This window comes from Pyrgilauda ruficollis, unplaced genomic scaffold, assembly GCF_017590135.1.
Source record: "Pyrgilauda ruficollis isolate IOZ18807 unplaced genomic scaffold, ASM1759013v1 scaffold5, whole genome shotgun sequence".
NCBI lineage: Eukaryota > Metazoa > Chordata > Aves > Passeriformes > Passeridae > Pyrgilauda > Pyrgilauda ruficollis.
The window spans coordinates 14990929-15015513 of record NW_024526599.1 but is presented as its reverse complement, the minus strand read 5'-3'; the positions used below and the strand labels follow the sequence as shown (position 1 = coordinate 15015513).

The 24585-nt window shown below is 37.3% G+C and overlaps 1 protein-coding gene across 1 annotated transcript in view; it reads right to left on the bottom strand.

The window, feature by feature from the left end:
* Positions 1-24585, bottom strand: part of WWC2 (WW and C2 domain containing 2) — a 95551-nt gene that overhangs the window by 40956 nt on the left and 30010 nt on the right. The window contains exons 2-5 of the mRNA XM_041479987.1: positions 19323-19432; positions 6972-7175; positions 5922-5998; positions 1282-1361 (exon numbers count right to left, since the gene is read on the bottom strand). Of these exons, the coding sequence (XP_041335921.1) occupies positions 1282-1361; positions 5922-5998; positions 6972-7175; positions 19323-19432 (471 nt within the window). The remainder of the gene's footprint in view (positions 1-1281; positions 1362-5921; positions 5999-6971; positions 7176-19322; positions 19433-24585) is intronic.

Sequence of the window (24585 nt, the reverse complement as noted above, 5' to 3'; positions counted from 1 at the left end):
TATTCCATCATCCTGTTTTAAATTAATGGGATTAGTACTGTTTGAAAGTGGCTGACTGAATTTTAAAAACAAACGTCCATTGTGTTTCTGTGGAATGCTGTTGACAGTTTCTGAAACATGCTTTGGATTCCTATCAAAATGGCTTGTGAGCAAGCTGCTTTAAAACAATACTTCATTGTTGAATTAATATAATAAAACCAGCATGATTGGCTAACCTTTAATCCTGGGACAGCAGCATGAGTTTTTATTACCTTAAGCTTTAGAATCAATATGTCTTTCTTCTTTTAAATTTTACTACAAATGAGATCTGATTCATGGTTAAATTCAATCAACTATCCTTGCTGTTCTGTATATATTTAAGTAAGAGACAAGTCTTACATTTCTGTTTTAGTCAAAATGAAGGAGGGTAGAGACTTAACTGGCATCTTCCGAATGTGCTGAGGATTGCTTCTGCTACTGGAACTAGTGTACTAGGGCAAGCAGCTCAGCATTTTACTGTGGCAATGTATCCTTAATGTATGGGTACATACCACAATGTGGAAAACAGCAAGCATTAATAAATTCCTCTTCACTTTACTCAAGAAAACACACTTGTTAGCAAGGTTTTCTGTGCAGCAAGTTCTTTATGGTGACAGTTCCAGTAATGTTTAATATTTTAGGTCCTAATGTTGTAAGGCAGGAGTAGCAGGGAGTTCTTAGACTGAAAAAAAAAATAATTCCCTAGTAATCTAACTGGTTAAATACCCAGAAAGCTCACCCGGTTCAGCATCAGCCCTTTGGACACCAGACATCCCAGCAACTGGAACAAAGAAAGGTGGGTCTCTAATCCTCAAATTGTGACTAATTTCCAACCCTGCAGAGTTGTGTACCATTTGTACCTCCAAGAGCAGCACCTTTCACTTTCTTTTGAGCTCATAGGTGGGGAAAGAGGAAAGAAAGACCTAAGTACCTTTTCAAAAATTAAAAAAAAAAAATTTAAATTGGACACACAGAGCAGCTAATTTTGTCCTGGGGTCCCCTGACTACTGCCCTTTTTTCTGCCTCTTTTCAACACAAGCTACCCTGTGGGGGAAAAAAAAAAAGAGGGGAGACAAATTTCTTATGTTAACACTTGCACAAAACAGCTGCCATTTCCACAGATTTCCCATTTTGTAACGGAGTTATTAGAGTCTCTTTTTTCTCCACAATAATTCTCTCAGATAAAACAGATTCAATTCCATGCCAAAGAAAAGAAATCAGGTGACTGAATTAAGTCAGTTTCTACTATTTTCATTTACTCACTGTTGCAGTGTTTCAAAGCCCTGCTCCTTGTACAGCAGCTCTTGCTTCATCTGAGAGAGTTCTCTCTTCAGCTTCTTAACCTTGTGTGTTAAATCAAAGCAAGAGTCAGAAAATTCCTCTTGTTAAACGATGTAACACATGGCTTTAAACAATTAAAGTATGCACTACATCAGATGAGAGAAGAAGAGTAAATTGCTCTACTGACACACATTAAAAAAAAAAAGGATCTTATCTTTTCCTGATGTCTATGGGCAACATGCTTTAGTATTAAAGGGACACAAGCAGATTAAATCACATTCCTTATTTGTATTGATACCACACTGTGTTATTAAACCTGAGAGAACTTTAACATGTAATTTACTTCTCACTTGTTAAGCATGCATTCCAGCTGTCCTACAGGGACATGCCTGTTTACTTTTAGTTTTATTATATTTTCACTTTATAATTCCTGGAAGCTGTTCAGTCAGTTGCACTGTAAAAGATAAAATGGACTCTTTTTTTCCCTAGGAACCATCCATTCTTTTAAAGCTTTACAGCCACTGGATCCCTAAATATATAATTCACACTTATTTAGTCCAAAGACAACAATCACGAAAGACATGCGAATCACAAATATAGGTGTCTATTTAATAAAAATGTCTTTGGAAAAATATTCCCTAGTCTCCCTAAATCTGCACAGTCAATTGCTTCTTAACCTTAATGTTGCTATTTGAGATGTCAGCAGATATGAGTACACTACAAAATATTTATGAATCAAGATTAAATTGAAAAATCCTCCATTTAATTTTCAATGTCATATTTCCCAAATGTATGAAACAAAGTTTTAGGAACCACCTAAAAATGAATGTACTTAAACACAAATTAATCATCAAAATACCCATAGAGACAAATGCCTCCTTCAAGTGTGGAGTCCAAGATTTTGGTATTTATACACCTACAGCTGGCTAGTTTGCACTCTACATACTAGCCAGATATTGTTAGGCTTTCTAATTTTCCAATCATTAAGGTGAAAACAGGAAAAGCTAAAGTCCACTGCTGTCACCTACCTCTTTAAAATTCTTGCTGGTTTTTATAAGCTACTCAGATATTCAACTCCTGAAAAATTTATTATACTAATATAAATGTACACCACTTTAACTGAAATTAATTTCAAAACATGCCTTCAAGATATTTTGTATCCATACCCCCTTAGACTTCCTAATTGCTGATATTCTTCAAATAAAAATAATTTAAAAGAATAAAAAAAAAGTATGATTCCCAGCATGCCAGGTAACTAAGTGCTCAGCATCAGCAGCCGCTGCAGCTCTCTGAAAGACTTAAAATGCTTTACATTTCTAAAATAACTAGTGATTTACTCAGTCTTTGTAGGGGGTTGTGAATGATACTTAGACATTCCAGCTTGCAGTTTCTGGCTAATATATTTTCTGTGACAAAAATAAAATGCTTTTAATCTCCATTTTCTTCAAACCAAAATCTGTTCTCTGGATGAGGGGTTATGTTCAGGCTTTTGGAAACTATCATACTATCATCACTAGTTGCTTTACTTGACAGAAAACTGTTTTTATTTTGACCACACTGAATAGTTAGCATGATAAATTTCTCCAAGTATACATTCAATGCTCTTCAGCTATTTTCTCCTTGACTAGTATGAAAACTCCAAGAATAATTTCTCAAGTGTTCTGATCAAGGTTAAGGAAAATGAACAGATATCACCTCTGTGTTCCAGCTAAAGTGATGTGTAAAATATGAAACAAGTGTGAATTTTTCTGAAAAATACAGAATAGCTAAACCTTTCCCTTTCAAAATCAGAAACATGTATTTATATTAATAACAGAAGGCATACTTGATTTCAACTCAGAGGATTGCATCTCTCATAAACTCTTACATTTTTCCTCAAGATCATCTTCTGAGTGTCCTCTGCTGTACTTCATCATCATTTCATTATCAAGAAATGTGAGTTGGGTGCATTATCCTAGAAAGATGTGACCTACATCATAATATAGCCTCTGTGTTTACTGCATCATCCCTGCATTAAACTATTCTTAGGCTCCTTGTCTTCTCCTTCAAAACTTTCATGTAATTCCTGCTTTTTCACAACTCTTCACTTGTTCTAACATTCACCCCTTTCCTACTGCTTCTGTACATCATCTTCAGTCACCTGACAGGTCTCTCTTTTGCACTCCTAACCACATCTTCAAGCAGGCTCCTGTGCTAACCCCTTTCTATTCCCAGCACTCAAGTCCTAATGGAACAACATGGCCATCTTCCCCAGCCCCTCCACCCCTTGTTATTTTATAAAGGTGCATTTCCTACTCACTTGCTGCATGTGCATAAAACTTACCGTGATCATATTTGCTTTGTGCTGTTTGAGTTATCTTGCTGATTGCTAATTAGGACCCCAAATAGCACCACTCAAAAAGTCTACTGCAAGAAGTGATCCCTCAGTTTTAGTCTGGTGAGAAAAGTATTTTTTCTCCTTCTTATTTAATTTAATAGGTGTCTGATTTTGGTCATATTTTCTCCATGACCTGTTGCACAACAGGCAGTTCATGTATCCAGAAGGCTCCACACATGTCTATTACACACAGCTAACAAGGAAAAGGCCAAAGGCCAATTCAGAACTTCATCGAATGCTGTTTCCCCCTCCAGCCACCGCTAACCTGATGATACCAGTAAGCCTCAGATACACTCAGACAGAGAAATAGGTTTAGTACAACTGATCTAACCAAGTGCAAAATCTAAGTAGCTGGCTGGCAGATTACTAATGACTTTGTTTCTCATTAAGTCCATGCATGCATATACGGCGAAATGCCCGAAGCTGGCATATTAGCAAGCATCCTCAAACATTCAAATAAGGGTAAACTGTGGTAACAGCCATACCTCTCTTGCCATCTTCCATGACAACCACTTTCCAGCCCTAGCATCACAGGGTTCCACATTTTCTTATCTCAATTTTCATATCCAGTGGCTTTGGGTGACCACACACATTATGCTGATACAGATACTCTTGGACTGCACCTTTCTAAACTCTGCAGACAAGATTCAGGTCACCTATTTTAGGCACATATGAGAACTATGCAATGCCAATAAATCAGGAACCAGCAGGATATTAGGCTGCTTGGCTCCAAGAAACAATGAAGAGAGGAAAGCGCCTCTAAAGAGTGATAAACATATCTGACTCTCACCTTGGTGAGCAATTTGTAGATCTGCAGTCAATGCTAATGGCAAAAAGTGAGCACAGGACCATGCCTGAATTTTCCCCTCTTGACAAGTAGATGACTATATTTAAATTTTGTCATGTTTAGTTCTTCAACAACACTGTCCATTTCCTAAATATACTGGTGACTGCCTTGCCAAAGGAAACATCTGTTACTGCTCCACTCATTTTGGAATGAAGCTATTGCCTTGTTTCTTCTTTCTTGTTCCTGAAAAGATCCTTACTGCCTTTGATTCCCCCTACTAAGCTTACAAAATTTTCCTTCTTACCTCCAGCATTTGAATAAGTTCTCTTACTGATCACCATCCCTTTTCTTTAATGGATAAAGGACTACAAATTGAGATTGGTAAGGATAAACAGGTGTAGTCAGAAGGGCAACATCCAAACATGAGTTTTAGAATGCACTCCATCACTGATTTATACTGGGTTTTAAAAGTTTAATGAGCTATTCCACAGTTCCTTTCAAACATAAATTGTTTAGATTCCTAATCACAACTCTTAATGCAGGTAAAGGAGGATGTTATTCTCTGAGGCTTCTGTGAGTGCTGCTCTGTGCCCAAACCAGGAGAGGGCAAAAGAAGAGCTGAGTAAATGCTGTCTTGCGCTGCTTCTGCTCCCATGGAGTCTGCATTTCAGCCCGCATGGAAGAACTGTGCTGTAAGGAGCTATCTTCTTAACATGCAGGCTTTGGTGTAATTTTTTTCAGTATTAACTACACAAAGTTTAGGCTATGCATAAAGCATTATATGCCACAGCTGAAATAAATGAAATCCCTATAGATATTTTAAATGTCTTCCACACCATTTCTTCCCTATTCAAGATAAATTCACTAGGGACTAACCTGTGAATGAAAGTTCTTTATATGGAGTTTGTTACTGACTGTACTGAACACAGCTGACCAAATCATGGATTTGTGTTCATTAACAATTTCAAAATCCAAACACTGACTTTCATTCTTGATCTGAACTGTTCCATTTTGACATAACAGAGGGGTTTCACACCATTATTGAAAAGAATTTTTCAAACCAACAAATTTCTGAGGCAGTTCAACCAGCTAATGATGCATTTCTCACAGAAGAAAGATTGTGTAAAAACAGTCATCTAGCAGCAGCTCACCTTTAACCTACTACTTTTCTATTTTTACTCTTCCTTTAGAAAACAAAGGCATAAAATTGAAAATAATTATCGTATTTATTTAAACCTACATCTAATTAGAATATCTGTCAATGTTTCCCAAAAAAGTGTTATCTGAAAGCACCAGAGACAGCTTTAAAAATTAATTTTAAACCTCTGAATGGTATCTAATTAGAATATTAGGAGGTTTCAGTACCAAGGTACAAGATACATCTGCTAGTTCAAGCTATGCTTATTCTATAATCATAAACTTGGCATACAGAATCCAAAGGAACATAAGGACTCTCACCCTTAATCTTGTAGTGGAGATTTCAGCCTTCAGAATGTCAGGGTCATACTTTGTGCTTGATGAAGAGCCTGAAAACACTTTTTAAAAAAAGATAAAAAAGACAAATATTTAAGTACTTTTAGATCACTGATTAGTTCCTTCCTTGATGAATCCACATTGATCAAAACCCTACAATGTGCTCAAAAACATAAATGCTTTAAAAGCTAGCCTTTTATAGAGTAGTCATCATTGCAGCATGGAAATAACTACTGAATAATCAAAAATTTCCCCTTTTTCCCCTCCACCACTATATGGTATCTTTCTTCTTTTACTCATCCCAAGATCCTTAATACTTATCCTCATTCTCCCTGACTTCCTATTTCTTTCTCCCTGTTCCTATTCTTCTAGCTGAGCCATCCTGTAATCACTTTCTTCCTGAAAGCTGTAATTTCTAAGGAGATCTCAGGAAAGCAGAAGATTTATTTAGAAGTCTCAGAGATCTGGCACTCAGTTCTTCCACAGATGTACATGCTCCTTTCACACACTACTGCTAACAGAGATGTTTGGCCTCTGACAGTGCTTTTCCATGTGCTGATTCCCTGCCCAGGACAACAGCCTGTATCTATACTCCACCCCTGGTCACAGCACACAGGCTACAAAATTACTGTCTGCTCTTCCTATAAATCAGCAACACATTCCCTCCTTGGTCTACTGAAAGCACCTGTCAATGAAGGGTCATTTCAGCAGGAAGCCAGGAAGGCAAGAGATCCTACTCACCCTGAATGCAGATTTGGCAAAATTTTGTCTCAACAAACTGCATGACAAAATACATTTCAGAGCCAACTGCTGTAAATCATGGCTCAATGGAGTTCAATTGTATCAGAGAGAAGAGGATTCTCTCCAGCAGAATATCTGTATCTTAAATAAATAAATAATGTAGGGATGCTAACTCTAAAAAAGCCAGAGTACAAGGCGGTCCTAGCAAACCTTGAAAACTTATCCTAAAGAGAAACAGGATCCCCTGCAAGGCAGAGATCAAAGAAGTTACACTGTATTCTACTCTGTACTTACAGCTTGTACGAGAGCTTGATTTTTCTTTGTAGGCACCATTCAACCGTACATACTCATCCAGTGCAAGTGCTAGTCTCTGTTCCTTCACCTGGTACAGTTCCTTCTGGGTAGTGAGAGCATCCTGGGCTATTGTAAGGTAATCTTTTAACATTCTCTCTTGTTCTTGCCGCCATTGTTTCCTGGGATCTTCTATTTGTGTTGTTTCTTATAGGAGAAAAATAAACGATTTAAAGAGACCTCTGCTGAAACCCACTGACAACTAAAATTGCTTCTTTGCCTGTAATTCACAGTTAAAGCAGTCTAAACCACAGTTTGCCTTTGGTTACTACGCAGATGCTTCACTTCCTCTGCCACCACAGTGTAAGAAAAAAAATTCAAGAGATCAGTTGCAAAATTAGAAATTAGAGAAAAATAGACAAATGCTTATGCAGATCATTCACGTTGTCAACCTTGTATTAGCAACATCCTAAAACTCAAAAAGAAAATATCTTTTGCATCAGAGTATTTGGAAATAATAGCATCAACAAAGTCTTTCAACGACATCTTAAACAATGCATTTCTGAACAAAACCAAAAAGCAATCTTAGCTATTACATTTTTTCAACTCCCTTCCTCCCCACTTCATTATTTTTTACAGCCATATGTTATTCATGCTTTTAGTGGTTATCTCTCTCCTTTTGCTCTATAAAAACAATTTTATCTTTCCCCCTGTAACTGAACTAATAGATCATTAACTCTCCAGCTCGCCTCACCTAAGTCTATCCCTATGCCTGCTAGACATCTGATCCAACACACAACTGTCTTTTATGGGCAGCAGACAGACAGACAGGGCTGCCCTCAGAGGGCACTTCTGTCTCTCGAAGACAGGTGTCCAAGATATGTGGGACCAAACCATTTTTTTCAGGTGCCTCCTTTTCACTGACTCCTCAGGTAACAAAAATGAGTAGGCTGGAACATACCTTTAATTTACAAAGGGCTTCAGGTAACATTTTAAGTCAGCAGCCACACACAACACAGATTTGCATAGGAGACATAGACAAGAGGATCAGACATAACAGAGATGTGACATAAGATCAATCTAACTGAAGATTTTAAGATTTTATTTCTAATGCAAACATACAAAGATTATATACGGTGAAATGTTCAAACTTATCAATATTTCCTGACTTATGTCAGCACTTTTTGAAGCTGTATGATGAATATTCTTCCTTTAAAGATTTACTAAGTACAAAAATATTCTCATAAGACATAGCCATAAAAAGCCTGAAACCTAAATGCAAATGTGCACCACTCTTCCTAAGTTACATACTGTAAATCTGCATAGATTTACAGAGACAAAAAGTAACATTCAGTACCAAAAAATTTAAGTGCAAAGTATTCGCTTCAGAATTTTTCTGCAAAATTAGGAGGTAATTTATTTCTGCAAAATTTATTCTCTGGGTTAGATTTCTGCCACTTTAGTCCCCTGAATTGCTTTTCTGTGGGAATCAATGCAGGGGGGAAAATGGGAACAAGTGGCTGAAGGTGTGGAGAGAAAAAAGAACTGCAGTCGAACCAACGTGATTGCTCTAAACTGTGGCTGAAGTGCACTCTTGGGAGAAGGGACTCTTTCAACTCCATGTAAGAAAACATATTTTGTAACAGCAAAAGCTGATAAAGACAGGATCTGGTTAATAACAATTTCTAATAGTGACTAACTACCAGTTTTTCAAAAGCATTTTCTCTTGTTAATATCACAATAACAGAAAGACGTACAAAGAAAAAGCAGCATCCCATAAAACAAACCCCATGGAATCCTAAACTGACAATCTCTATGGAACTACTGATGCATTTAAAAACAATTAAATACATAAACACACTCCCTCTACCATTTACAAATGTGACATTTCTACTTGGGAAAGGCATTTCTTGGATGTGCACAACGAATACATAGAGAGAATAATCCACATAAACCCAAGTGTGGTGCATAAAAGATTAAAGTAGAAAAGCTTTATACCCAGTTGGTTTTCCAATAACCCCAACAGGAACACTCTCTCAAAAAAATCTAACTATAGCTACAGACACACATACACATACATCCGTGTTTATAGCCACCTGCTATAAACACAAAGATACTGGGCACACAAAGAAGCAAATCAATACCTTTTCTCTCCCAAATGGTCAACACATGTTCCTATCTGTGCCCACTTATTGTTGTTGTGCTTTAACACACTGCACATTCACAGTTATTTACACAAGATAAGAAGTGCTGGTTTCCAGAGTTGTCCTTTTTTGTGAAGCAGGTTGAAGAGCATGAAGTAGAATTCTCATGGGTCAATGATCAAATACGATAAATGCAGTTATGGTGGTTTTTTAGATGAATGTAATGATGTGATTGTGTTTTAAGAGTGCAACCAGCAGACACCAAATAATCTGACAAGATTGGAAGGTCTCATCTTCGAGCATGTTGTAGGTAATTGCTTTGTAGGTTTTAAGTGAGGATTGCTCAACATGCAGCCCAAAGACCAAATGTAGCCCGCAGAGTTCTAAAACGTGGCCTACAGATGCCCTGTCCTTGTGACTGCAAGAGAAGGACAAAGCTGATCAACAGCACATTATTTTCTATTGCTGACGAATACAAACATTTCCTTTTTGTGTGTCCAAGCTGCAAGTACAAAACAATACTGTGATTATATGAGCTAGCAAATTTTATACTGACAGTCATAAATGAGTTAAAGGTGACCCTGCGTTTAAAAAACTGCACACTAACTTCAGCATACCAACGTTTGGATATTTGCATGTGTAAGTACATTGGCTGGTCAAATTACTGTCAGTCAATTCTAACTGCATATATGTATTCTGGAACAAATGTTCAGTTGTGAAAATACATTACCATGGAAAAAGCAAAGCAGTATGGAATGATTATCCTAGAATTGTTACTCAACTTTTACCAAACAGAGAAGACTCTGAAGAATTTTACTCTGTACTCTTCTTAAATAGTATAAATTAGAAAACCCAAAAAAGCATATCTCTTGTCTGGCAAGTTGTTCATAAATATATATATATATATATCTATATCTATGTATGTATACACATTTCTAAAAACATGTGCCTGTATAACAGCACCATATGTTTGTTATCCATACTTTTCAGTTATCTCTATTTTCATCAGTAGGCTTACTCCATAGAGGAAAAAAAAAACCCCAAAACAGAACTATGGATGATATTTCTGTTTCTGTAGCACTACATTTTGAAATGTAGCACTGAAAAGTATGTCCATTTGAGCACATATACCTTCCAAGAGCCGATAATTTTTTTTAAAGGAGCGCTCTTTCAAAAACAAATATTTATACTTCTCAGAGTAAAGCCTCAGAAAAGATAAGGATTTTTTTCCTTGGACAAGAATTTTTCAAGCACCTGCTGCTAAGGTCAAACTTGTACACACAATAATGTTATTGGGACAGTTACATGCAAATAACTGAGGGAAAAGTTTCCTGAACATTTGAAAATGAGCTGTGAAGCCTTTCATGCTCACCAGTGAGATTTAAACCACAAAGAACATCTAAACTTTTTCCTTCCCTTATTATTCAACAGCTAATGTAAAATAAAGTAGGGAGATCTCATTTCTTTTCTAAGGCAGATAAATGTTCCCACTGGTGACTGCAACAGGATGCCCTACAACCCTGTCTGCAGCAGATACAAATAATGCAGCAGATTGCCAGCTGGGCAGATGGGGAGATGTTATTTCTGCTCCTCAGGTGAGGAGTAAGGATTGGTGATGATCACTAGACAGAGCTGTAGAGCTGCATCTGAAAATGTTCTAGAAAATGCATACTGGACTACAATTATCAACAGTGGAAAATGAACAAACCACCTCCGCTTGGCAGGGCCTCTCAAACATTTTCGGCATAAACTTAGGCATGAACTAAAGGAATCTACTTCAAATGGATCTTTAAACAAGTAGACTTCATTAGGCTCTATGAAGACCACAACCTGACTAAAAAAACAATTGTGTATATCAACTTCCTCTGTCCAATCACAATACAAAAGTAACAATCCATAGTAACAGAATGAAGAGGATGGCAGTGTGCATAATACTCCGGTTACTTATTCCTAATTTGACCTGGATTCAGCATCACGTGAGCAAAGGTTCTTGCAAAGCAAAATTACTCAATTCTATTAAGATAGTTTAATTTAAAACAGATTAATTAAACTTGAAACAAATTACTGCAAGTGCATAGTTAAGAAATTTATTAAAATACCCCAATAAACAAGCAGTTTATTTTCTCCTATTTTTAAAGATCTGAGTGATTACCCACTCTGGGGGAAATTCTGTGGTCTCACCCAGTGGAACCACACAAATGGCAGGATGGCACGCACCACCCAAGGATGTTCCTGTCACTGAAATGATCACAGCCCTGTAACATAGAAGAGGAAGCTGTGCTGGCTTTAATCACTGCTGTTCATGAAATGTACTCTTCCTGGCTCACTGCCAGCAAAGTTTGATGCACTTAAACCCAGGGAAAAAAAAAATCTGGCCAGAACAATAATTCAAAATCAAAATGTCATGACTGACTTTATGTCTTGGAAGTTTTGTTTGTTCTTTTGGCAAGAGCATGCTTCAAGGGCAGCAATGTTATGCATGTCTTTGTAATTATACATAGGATATATATCATACATTGGATACAGGTGAGAGTCGGGCATGCCAATTTTTTTTTTAATTAGGTATTTTCATGTTACGTTCCTGTCTGCTAGCAAGAAGTTCTGCCAAATTTTTACAGTCTACTTATACAGAAGGAAACTATTACTTTATCAGCAGTAGATCTTATTTGCCTAAAATAAATGGAATTACAATCCCACTAGAACATCCCACTGGGAAGGGAATGGCTCCCTGATGTCCCACTGCTAGACATAAGAGAATTGGACATTTTACTACAGGATTAACAATATGTGGAAGCAATAGTTTTCCAACATCTCCTCTTGCCAAACAAAATAATAGCATTGACTGGCTCTTGAACAACTCACATGTAAGTTGTGTTCAGTAAGAGACATTCGCATTCAGGCAACACAGTTAGAGAACAAATACTCTCCAGAGGTCCCTCTAAAAAAACAAGCCAGATATGCTAGATTGCTACTTGAGGAGGGCACATACACACCAAGAGGAGACAAAACAATGACATACTTTTCACTATGAAGAGAGAACTCTCAGATGTTTAAACATATGCCCATATTATTTCAGTTTGTAACTGTTGCAGAATCACCATCTCAGAAAGGAGGCTATCCCAAGGGAAATTAGCTGACCTGGAAGAAATGAGGACCAGAGACCTAAGATCTGTAGGAAGAAGAACAGGGTAGTCCCCACCATTAGACATTCACATGTTCTCTCTACGCAGTCTGGTACTCAATCCAGCACAGTCAATCTGATGTAATAAGCCCACCCAAGCACTACCTGTCTCTAGAAGATGACACGAAGGGAGACACATCATGTACTAGCATGTTAGGTAACTTGTCACATGGAATCAAAGGTCCAGTGAGCCAGTACAAAGCAGGAAGAACAACCCAGCTGGGGAAAGATCTTTTTCAGGCAACAGTAAGCCTACTTACAGATCTAGTAATCCACTGCATTCTTAAATATGGGTCCGCTCATCAATACTGTGTACCTTCTCCCTCATATAATAACTTATAGGAATATTCCCAAACCTGGAAACCTGGACTGCCAGACAGGAGGCAACAGAACTGCAGCGGCTGAGCCCTGAAAAGGGCAGCTGTGACTGGTGCAGAACTACTGCTCCATTCATGGTTCAGCTCGATACTCTGTGTCAAGGTGGCAATTTCTCTGCCTGAAACAGTAAGTGATGGAAAGATAACTCCACTACACCTGACTTTATCTTTCACAACTAATTGCAGGACTACCCCTTCCAGCCAAAGAAACCCCACCTTCAAGGGAGTTGTGCAGACCTCAAACCCCTAAACCCAACAGCTGAGTACATTCAGGATCCCTCATCACTGGAACTGCTCCTGAACTCAGCTGCTGAAGAAAGCATACAAGCTAAATACAGATTGGTTTTTCAACAGTCCTCAATAACTTTGCTTTGGCAGGATTACATCCTATTCCATGGTGGTTTGAGAAGGAGATGCCTTCAAAGCATCCTACTGCACGCTGAGGGCAAGCTCTTGGTTAAGGGCTGCAGGAAAACCAAATTAGGGCCGGGCACAGCAAAGGAGAATCAAGATTTTAATGGTAACTTGCACAAAAATGTCTCAAGACGGCACAACAAAACCAAGAACAGCCCTTTGACATACAATATCAGAAGAGGAAAAATGTTGTTGGATACCAGCTACCACAGGATAGTACAAGTTGGCTAAGTGGTGGTTGATGAAAGCAATTTTATCAACAACATTAGGTATATCCCACATTACTAATAAACAAACTGGCTTTCAATCCTCCAGTACTTTTGCTAGTTTCAGGGAGAATAACCAAGTGTTACTAGACTGTCTTAAGAAATGTACTTTATTGTTTGCATGGCAAATGCTTTCTGAATTTTTTCCTTATTCCTTTCTTTTCCCCCTGCTTTTTAAAATACTTGCAATTCAAACTCCAACAACAATAAAAGCAATTTGTACTCAAAAATTTGTGGAAGGTTTCACAAATAAATATTGCGTCATTTCATACTGACATTTTTGTTCAATAGGTACATTAAAATAAAGAATTGCACATTACAGAGACAGCAGTTTCAGTGAGACCATGCAAGCCAAAAAGATGACATATTAAAAATGATCTAACACATGCTGGATACCCAAAGAAAATCACATTCTATCATATAATATGGGTTCTAAAGAGAGACATAGATGAAAACTAGATTATTTAGAGTATGTTCAAAACTGACCTCTCTACAGTTTGTTTCTTGCCATCAAACATTCACACAAAAATGACCCCTCTCTTCCAAACACTTTCTTCACTTTTCCATTAAATAATTTTGTGTTTGAATTTGGGCAATGAGAGAAAATTAGAACTTTTTCCATCTATACTCTCCAAGTATGAGCAGTTTTCCGAAAAAGATTAATTCAAAGATTTTTACTATTAGTTTCCTCTAGATATGGGGCAGAATATGTTGATATATTTCAGAGTGAAATGCAGTAGAAACTCTGAGGAGTTTGTTCTACATTATCAAGCAAGCAGGTAATGTTCTGCTGCTAAGGCTAGCAGAACAAAGACATAAGAAAAAGATGCAAGTATGATCTTCACATAAATGCCAGCACGTAAAACCATTTTGTATCCAGAGCCTTTGTTACTTGAGCCCTCCTTCTGTGGCCAGCATGCACCAGATTACTCTAATCTGTTCCTACAGCCAGAATGCAGAGAAAATACCTACAAAAAAGATTCAGGGTAAGACATATCACACTTGGGTTTCTGCCATGTGCATTTGCTGACAGCAAAGAGTCTTCACAACTGATTGCATGCTACCACTTGCTTAGAAGATGGCGGTAGGTCATGGGAACAAACAGGGCACATTTGTGATGATACACCATTTGACTCCCTCAAGCTATCGGTAATTACAGACTCATGGTGGGATTTTCAGATTCTTCCTTTTCTGAAAATCAATCTGGCCTACTTTCATAGATGCAGATGTACTAGATTTCCAGGCTGGCGCAGTCTGTCCACAAAAGTCCCTGTGTTAGATAAACCAGTTGCACAAGCATAAACTAGCATGAAAACCTTTAAGATTACAACAAGAAATAGAACTCTTATAGTTAAATCATACTGTGTGAAACAGTGTAAACAGCTAGCCTTTCCTCTTCACCTTTTTTTTTTAGCACCACAATTTTCCTTTTCATTGTGGATGAAACAGTGATAGAAGGATGTTTCTGGGAAAGATATATTCATGCTTTCAAAAGGGATTGTTAAAATTAAGTAGGGAGGAGGTGCAGAAGCAGAGAAGTTGTCCAACTCCATTTCGAAGAAAAGTGCTGGGTGGAGTTCAGGGAGAAGAATCATCATATTGGATACAAAGTACAAACTGGCAAAAAGAAAGTGATGTGATGGTCTGAAATAGTACAGGGCTAGGAAAAACTACTCCTTCTTATCATTGTCTTTTAAACGCCGTCACTCATTGCCATTCTGCTACCTTTGCCACTAAACATTACTAATGGCAGAGTATTTGTTTTATGAGTTAACTAGATCAATGCAATGAAGAAAACAACCATTTGCCTTGTTATTCCTGAGACTTATCTGAGAAGATAAGAATTGAAAGTAAATGGGGTAAGTTATTTAGGAACAGATAGGGTGCTGAAGGCAAGGCAGAACTTGTGGCAGTAGTGGATCCCTTTAGACCATGCACATCAAACCAGCAGTTTCCTTTTCTTTCTGCCATTACCTCCACAACTGTTCATCTAAACATAGCATAGATTGATCCAGATCAGAAAACCTGAGCAAGCTGGGGGAAGGGAGAGGAGATGGAAAATAACTCATACCTCAGGAAGCAGAGCACTTCCCTGTTGTCCATGTTTACTGCATATCCTCATGTGGACACAATCTGGGGACAGGAACTGACAGCAATGGCTGCTACTTCAGCTGCCACCGCCACCTGAGAAGTGCACCTGGAAGTCACAGCCTCAGAGTCAAAACTGCTTTCTGGCACAGAACAGATGAAAATTCAAGGGTGTAATTTCAAAATGCCTTTAACCACTGCTACTATCAAAAGTATCTATCCTCCATCTCTTCCACCTGACTATTCATTCATATCCCAGGTCACCTTCCTCTTCTTGCTTGCATAAATAGAGGTGTGGAAAGGAGAACAAATAGCAACTTTTTTTTTTTTTTTTTTTTTTTTTTTCCCCATACCAGATTAGTTTTAACTTGAATCAGCTCCCTGATCTGATTCACTGTCTGGCCATGCAAATGTTCATGGCAGTATAAGCAAAAACATTGCAGAGACAGAACAAAAGGCCAGAGGTGGCAATAGAGCAGGACCAATACTTTCAAAGATTATATCAGCTTAAAGTTGTTTGCAAATCCAAGCTCTAAGAACATAAATGTTTACATCTCAGACACTTAATGCTTGATATGGAAAACCCTACAGAAGAATTGGAAAAAAATTGAAAGTGATAACTTCACCTGCAGATATATGACATAAAGTGGAGTAATAGTTGTGTTATTTTTAGTATGGCCTTTTCCTAACCCTCTTGTTTAGCAAAATCAGTAGGTGTTAGCAAATTAGCTGAAGTAGATGAACACATGAGAACAAGTATGCAATAATGATTATAGGAGTCAACAGCATAAGTCATAAAATCTTTGGGCTCTCCCAAACCACAGTAATAAGGATCTTGCAGAAAACAAATTCCTCAGGCCCTGCCCACCAAATAATATCCTTTCAGTCATCCTCTAACAAAAGGTGCTACTGAAGCACAGGGTAAGTATTTAAGTTCTTACAATATTAGCTACCTAGATCATATGCATGTTCTGCCTTGCCAGATGGCCTGTAATTTGGTCTCCCTTGAAGCTGAAAACATCACATTAAAACTCCTAATTGGGGTAATATATTCATAAAGTAATGATCTCAGTCAGTGCTTCTCAAAGTGGGTTACATCATCCAAAAGGATCATGAGAAAGTTCTAAGGCTATTGAAAAATCCAAACTGTATTTGGGGGCGAAAAAAAGAATTAAATATAGAAAATGTGAGATTATAATAAAATTAAACTATCATTAAACATATTGACACTAGAAGAATGTGAGGCATTGTTCTACATTTGCAGACTGCTCATAAACAACTCTTAGCCCTCTGCAGAAGAGTAGACTTTTCTCAGGTTTATGTGAAAGAAGGGAAGGAAAAAGATCAAGACAAATAATTGCACCGATGAGGAAAATATTTTTAAAAAAATAATATGCCTATTGATTTATATAATTTTTGAAAAAAATTACTTAATAGAAATTCAGTAGAAGTTTTAGAACTTTGAAAGGTGCAACTGCATTCTCTAAATTACTGGGGAGTTTTTTCAATATCCACTGCAGCAAGTACCTATCTGATCATTAATGGAAACTCCACCCTTAACATCAACGTCAACTTTTTACAGAAAAGGAGGGAACAACCATGAATAACAACCTGCTCCTCCATAGCTCAGTGGGCTGGCTTGAGAAATATAACAAAATTGGAGCCATCACAGTAAAACTGATCCAAGTCCTGTGAACAACCTGAAACTTCACAATTGGATCAAATGTAGCTTTGTAGAGAGGCACACAGTAGGAACAACACTAGAAAAACAAATGAGAAAAAGGACAGTCAAGAGAGAAGTTGTTTAGAATAATTAATTACGGGATGCAAAAAGAGAGACTCAGTGGACCTTCCCTCAAACATTTTGCTGAAATAAATTCAGCCAGACGGCAGTGAACATGAAGCATCATTAGTCACCCCTCCCTACCTAACACATGGGAGCAGATTTCTTCCCAAGGTGCTATCCCTCAAGCTGCTATTTATGAGTCCTGAAATTCTACTTTATCCAACCTGTTTTTGAGGCATCTATCTATTTGTTCTTCCTCCTAGCAGTAGGTACAGTTTTTCTCCCTCATTTGGTTTCTTTGTCCAGTAGCAGAGAGAATTAACAAAACCACTTTCAAAAGAGTAAAAGAGTCTTCCTTGTTCTAACATAGCCACTGTCCTGACAGGGAATTTTAACAGTTCAAATCCAAAAGCATACTCAGCACATCTGACTTGTTACAAAACTAATAAAGCACTAAGCAGACACAAAACCTGTTTTCTAGAAAGGCTTTTCTCCACTCATTTCAAGTGACCTCCATACCAGAGATTTCAATAGCATCAAAACATTGCATGTGCCCTGGTCAGATGAAATAGAAGTCATAATCTCTATATGTGGTGCATCAAACAAATCACCTGCTTGTAAGATTCTTAGGCAGTTTACCACCCAGCAACTGAAGAGTACTCTCACCAAATCACTGTGCAAAATACAGTGTACAAAACTAAAATACACCACTTTACAAAATAAGTTTTGCTGAAGTTGCTACAAAGGAATACATATATTAATAAGAGGAATCAAGAGCACTACTGAACAAACAAGGGATGGAAACTACCTTTAAGTATATCAAAATTTCAAACCATGAATAGCTCCTGATATTCAGGAATTCACTTTCAATGTCTTAAATAACATTTAAGAGTAAAGAAAGCAGTTAAATTTTTTCTTAAAAAAAAACAGGCAACAAAACTACAAGAGGTTTTTAGAACCGATTAAAAATTTTGAACATGCATGAAATAAAATGAGCACAATCAGAGCACAGTGATCTGAAAGCACTCTCAAAACACCCAGAAACGCAACTTGGCTCTCAAAATTTATGGGTGTATGCCCTATAATTTTGGCCAAAGCAGAAGTCAGAGACAAGTTTATCCTAATAATTGCATTTAGATTCAGAAGAAAACCCTTTACTTTCTTCACCTTTTGAATTCAGCCAAGGATGCTTGTATGTTTAAAAGTTCATGAGTGTCTAACACTGTATGTAAGATCAGAGGACTCTCATTGCAAAGCAAGGCTTTGTAATTAAGAGCACAAATGAAGTTATTGCATGGGAGAAAGTTCAATATTAGGTGTCTATCTGCAGGTGCTTAACAAGCACAGCTAATATCTAATGTCCCATTCTAGTTATCAGAGTTCTAGTCCAACCCAAGCACAGGAGGTTAAATCATCTCATCAGCAAAGCAGCCAACCAGTCAGCTACATCACATTTTACATTACACCAACTGTACTGACTAGAGATCTTGTGACTGCAAAAGTGGCTTAGACAAGGCAGGGTGGATTCACTTGCCCATACATTTGAGATGCCATTCAGAAGGCCACTGGTCTCTTACTGTCCATGCCATCTACTGACCTGATGCAGTTGCCTCTGCTAACTTCAAGCATCTGAAATGGCTGTAGATAACTGCTAATTTTTAGGTAAGTATAGGTACTGCTAGCACAGATGCACGTACCTAGATTCAGGTGTTGATCTCAAATAAAACCTTTGCTATTGTGCTGTTAAAGACTATTTCTGGGAAAATAGAAAAACATATCAATATGGAGTAATAAATGTATAAAGAAAAAACAGAAATGCTTTCAGGAATATATTCATTTCAGTAGGCCAAAATAGCATTGTATTTCACATTTTGCTAGTTTTACGTGGTTTAGACATAATTACCATACAATTAGAAATATATGTAGAAACAGACATCGCCATTTTGTACCAGCAGGTTTTCTTGTAAGCATTTATAAACCAATAATGTTACACCAAAGGGAAAATTCTCCCCAGCATTTTGATTTTAATCAGGAATTCTGAGTCTAATCAAGATGAATTGTCTTTTATAACCAACGTGGCAAACCAAAAAGTACTTACGGTTTATGTGGTCAATGTAGTATACACCAATCTGAGGATCATACGCGGCTTCCCATCCCCACGGCAATTCATCCCCAACACAATCCGCAAATGACAAGGGCTTTGTTAACCTACAGCAAGGAAACAATTCAGTGATATAACTTTTCTCTCTTCCATATATCTGTTATTCATATTAATTCCTAATTCTATTATGACAGAAGCTGAAGAAACATAGTAGGGAGAAAGTTGGGTTTTTTCCCTCTTAAAGTAGAACATATTATTGCAAACATTTTTCAGTACAGGAACTCAAGTGAGAAATCCAATGCAACACCCTTCACATTTGACAGTCTAAAACTCAACAACAACCAACAGCTTTTCAAAAAAAATTGTCTGTATTCCTATTTGTCCCCAGGAAAACTGGACGCTTCAACCTCGAGTCAGTGAAGAGAGCACAAGATTTCAAGATCACTGTTTCTAATGACCACAGAAAGTCAGAAAAGAGAATACAGCCACTTAAGATGCAGTTAGCAGCACTTACCAATCCCTGCACTGAATAAAACAAGCAGCAGTGTGCACAGAGTAGACATTTTACAAGTAGCATGTAATGGGCCTTAGATGTTCACATGTTGCTTTTGCAGGAAGACAGACTATTAAAGTTTTTCACTTTAATAATAGAGCACCTATTTGTTATAAGAACTAGACTGATAAAATAATACATGGGCTCTTTTCCAAGTGAGGCTGAGCAAAGCTTTACATGATCATCTTTTGGTCCATTAAAAAAAAAAAAATTAGTATTGAGTTTCCTATTGATAAATCCACAGGTAAATGCCATCTCTAACATAGTGATGTATTTCATAGAAAGAACGAGATTTAAGGTTTTATTGTTGCCACAGTGACAGTAAGATTAAGTAGATATCTAGAGTTTAAAAAAAAAAAATCCACAGAGTGAAATGATGAAGAGAAATTTCTGGGACACACAAGCAGCACTCCTTTGCTCACTGCTGATTAAGTTTCATCACCTAAGACTGTTTTTTCATTTCACCATTAAAATTCTATTTGTATAAAAAGCTAATTCATATGTTTCAGGATTTTTTCTTTATTAACTCCTGACCAAAACAATCAGGTTTATTGACACTTTTGTGACAAAAGAAAAAGAAAACAACAGTACATTTTACCTTTTACAAACTGAATTGGATTTTGTGTACAAAACACCAGATAGAAAGTACTTTACAAAAATATTTAATTCTTTATGCAGCTGTATAAGCAAATTTAAGCACAACTTTGATTTAGAAATCATTTCTCCAATATTATCTTTATTATTATCATCATCATCAATGGATCTCCTGCCAATTCTTTAAGTTGAACAGTATTCCTCCAAGATACGGGCGCAGAAATCACAAAAAATAAGGCTCTCAGGATTCAAAATGTTTTGAATATTGATTCTTTTTCAATTTATGTTTTTTAAATTACAAGCATGAATCCACTTCCTCATATTTCTCCAACGTTTACATCATAATCCTGTGAAGGTTACTAACACTTTGAGGTTCTGAACAACTTTGCAAGTATAACATAAATTTGCTAATTCATTGCCACTTAAAAACTGCTATGTTAACCACTAGACACACCAGAAACTATTATAAAATACAGATGGAATTACCAATATGGAATTCCATTTGGATCACCAGGATACAAAAATACAATTATAAGCAGCACAAGTAGGCTGTCAACTCGCCAGTGATTTCCAGGGCCAGAGGAGGTCCGTAGCAAGCCAAGCCTATGTACTGTATCCTCTCACACTGCTGACCTGCGTCTATAAATCCAGACCCTGGCACAGCTCTGCACGGGGCTGCTCCAAGGACTCTCCAGAAACCCCAGCTCTGACCTGCCACCTTGCTCCTCCTCTCTGGGCAACAGAAGCAGTGCTGGCATGGCCAGGATCCAGCTGTGCATTTCAACAGGCCAACAGCTGGCCTAGTGCTGCCATACCAAGCACACCTGCCCAAATGCTGCCTACTTATAATTACCAGCACCACTTCAAAGATTACTGTTCTGTTGTAAATTGAAATTGCTAGAGAGAAAGGGATGGCCCTTAGGGAAGCAGGAGAAGCCTTTCAAATCCAGGATAAACACAAGCACAATTCCAGGCAGGCAGCATGCAGCAGGCTGAACACAGGGCATCCATGTCAAAGAGTTCCCAGGCCACTAATGCTCAGAGGAAGCATCAATCACATAAAAGCAACAGTGCTTTGGTGAGTCTGGTTAGTCTTGTGAACAAGATGTGCCAACTTCAAGGGCACACCTACCTGTGAAAAAGTCCTGTCTCAAATTTGATTACAAGTGTAGATGTTCATGAAACAAACTGAATAACAAAGTTCAGTGTCATCCTTGCCTCAACATTATAACACTAACTCAAAACTCAATTCATGTAGTTCTAGTAGGAAAAATATTTGAAATGCCATACAGCAACACAGAAATCTCGGTATGAACTCAAACTCATATGAACACAGCCAGATGGTTTTTAATAAACATTCAATACATTCACTAAAGTTACACACCAGAGCTAGCAACAGTCATGACGTGATTTTCAGATCACCTCTACAGGAGGGATATAAGCCCAGTACAACCCTGACTTTTCATCTGCACTCTACAACAATTTCATTTTTAATCAAATTCACTTCTTACTATAAATAGCACATTCTCTAGGTTAGACTGCAGTTGACTCTGACCATGCAAATGTTCTGTCCAGTGTTCTCACCTGTCTGAAACCAGATATGATAGAACTGAATAACAGCCATTCTTTCATCCCAGACACTCCATAAATTAAAGAGACACTAAAACGCTTTGGAAAAGTATTTGAGTGACCCACACTGGACCTTAAACAAAATGAGAAGAGGGAGACAGAGATCCAAAAAGACAGGCAGTACAGGACAATTTGTTTTATAAATACTGCTCCACTGGATCATGCTTGGACATTGCATCCTTAGGATCTGAACTATGTCAGAACTGTTCCAGAGGAGATTTTTAAAACATGAGAATTTCTGCACATAATAAGATCACAGTTACTTAAAAGGGCAACAATTCCATGACTCCCTTTTTTGTTCCAGAGTCTTTTAATAGCACACAATTTTTGAGCCTGATGCATCATTTTACTGAACAGCAATCAGCACAAGGTGATTGATACCTGATTGCTTATGGCCCTCAGAACTCAACATAACCACTATTTACTTTCAAAATACATATGACAAATGGAGGAAATTAACACAACATGAAGCAAAGGAAAATTTGTAAGACAAAAGTTGAAAGCAGAGAGTTACAAGATGTAATTGGACAGGAAATAATATCTAGGAACAAGGACAGAAGGAATCTTGTCTGTGAGAAGATCATTATCTGTGACATATTATAACCTATGATAGATGGACTGCCATTCCATTCATTAAACATCATCCAAGAAAAATGAGGTTTATTGCACTATAATAGAGGATAAAATGCTGCATTGTCTTGGGCACTGATATTCTAAGGCTAGTTCATAATACTTAGTCCATAAAACTTAAGTTTCAGTTTGTAGCCATATATTTAGATGTTCTTAAAAGAATGCCAACACTCTAAAGATTACTTCAAACTCCACATTCAGTATCCAATGAAGTTCAATTAGTTAATAAAAGGCTTGGATTTCTTTAATGCATATCATTAAGCTTAAGTATTCTCATCTAGGGGTGCTTTTTTTTTTTTTTTTTTTTTTGCCTTAGTGAACAAGAGGCAGGTGTGTGTAAGGAGAAGTGACTATTTTAAGGAAAACCAGGAAGCATTCTGCAATTCCATTAAGTAAACAATGCATTATTATGTTAATCACTTTACAGATGCTTGGGGAGTCTTAGAAGACAAACACAGTTTACAAATTGATGGCCTCTATTATCATATCAAATCCACATTTTTCTTTAAAGTTTTCAAAATACAGAGTTAGCTAGCTAAGCTCTTAAAATGAAGATTCTGCAATGATATACATGCTATCATTAACAGGTGTTCTTGCTTCTACAGCCATACCTGTAAGAATAAGTCTGTATACACAGCTAAAGTTAATAATGAATCACAGAACCACAGCATATTCTGAGTTGGAAAGGACTCAACGAGAATCACTGATTCAACTCTTAAGGGAATGGCCCACATGGGGATGGAACCTGCAACCTTGTGTTATGAGCACCATGCTCTAAAAAAAATGAGGGTGAAGACACTGGAAAATGGAACCATAACTACAGACTGATGGATTGTCAGTGCAGAAATCCTGGATCATTTGGACAACTTTCTTAATTGATGTAAATCACATTTTGAACTCCCCAGAACACAAAAGTACATAGAAGACAGGCTTCTTTCCAAGATGGGGGTACACAAAAATGAGACATTTATTACATATAGCAGTACAACTATCTTTCTGTCAAGATGCAGACAGCCCATGATATTTCCCATTTCTATGATCTGAGAATATGAAGAGGTGTGTTCTTAAAAATGTGTATGCACATACATGTATACACGCAGATACACACACAACTTTGAACAAATTGTTCTATGCAAGAGAAATGCTGGATTCTGCTGCATTCCCTCTCTGACTCCTTTTTTCTCCAAAATCCATTCAGGATTAAATAAACTGTAAAAATGAAACATAAGTTATACATATTATGATTAGTACTCCATTATCAATAGAAAAAAGAAGAAGGTTACAGTAGGCAGATCTTAGAAAATCGCAGCAAGAGGCAGTGGGAAGGAGACATATACATGAATAATAACCACCCCGCTCAAACCTGAAATTACTTTTCCTCAGTTAGAAAGGAAGAAATCACAGGTTTGTAAGAGGTACACAAATACCTGAGAATTATTAACAGGTTCATCTTAATGCCTTTCAAAATTACTTCCAAGAACATCTCCTTTGCTGTGTGGTACTTGGCCTACAGTCAAGATTTGTAGTTTGGAATTCAGTTGTATCTAGCGTCAATGCTCAACTTCTATAGCAACTTCAATGTGCATTTGAAAACTTTCTCCAAATACCCAAAATGAACCCATGTGCTTTGTTAAGTAACAAGATCCTGTGTGACACTTATACGAAATGCTGCACAGATTAAATTTCATTCATTTCTCATGTATAATGATGTATATTACACGTTAATTCTTTTACAGTGCAGTACTTGTTAGCACTTTTTCTTGACAGAATTTTTTCTGAAAAATATACCTCTTCTCCAAACTCCAAGGAAGACAAAACAAAAGCTGCTATTCAGATGTGCAGTAATGGGCAATC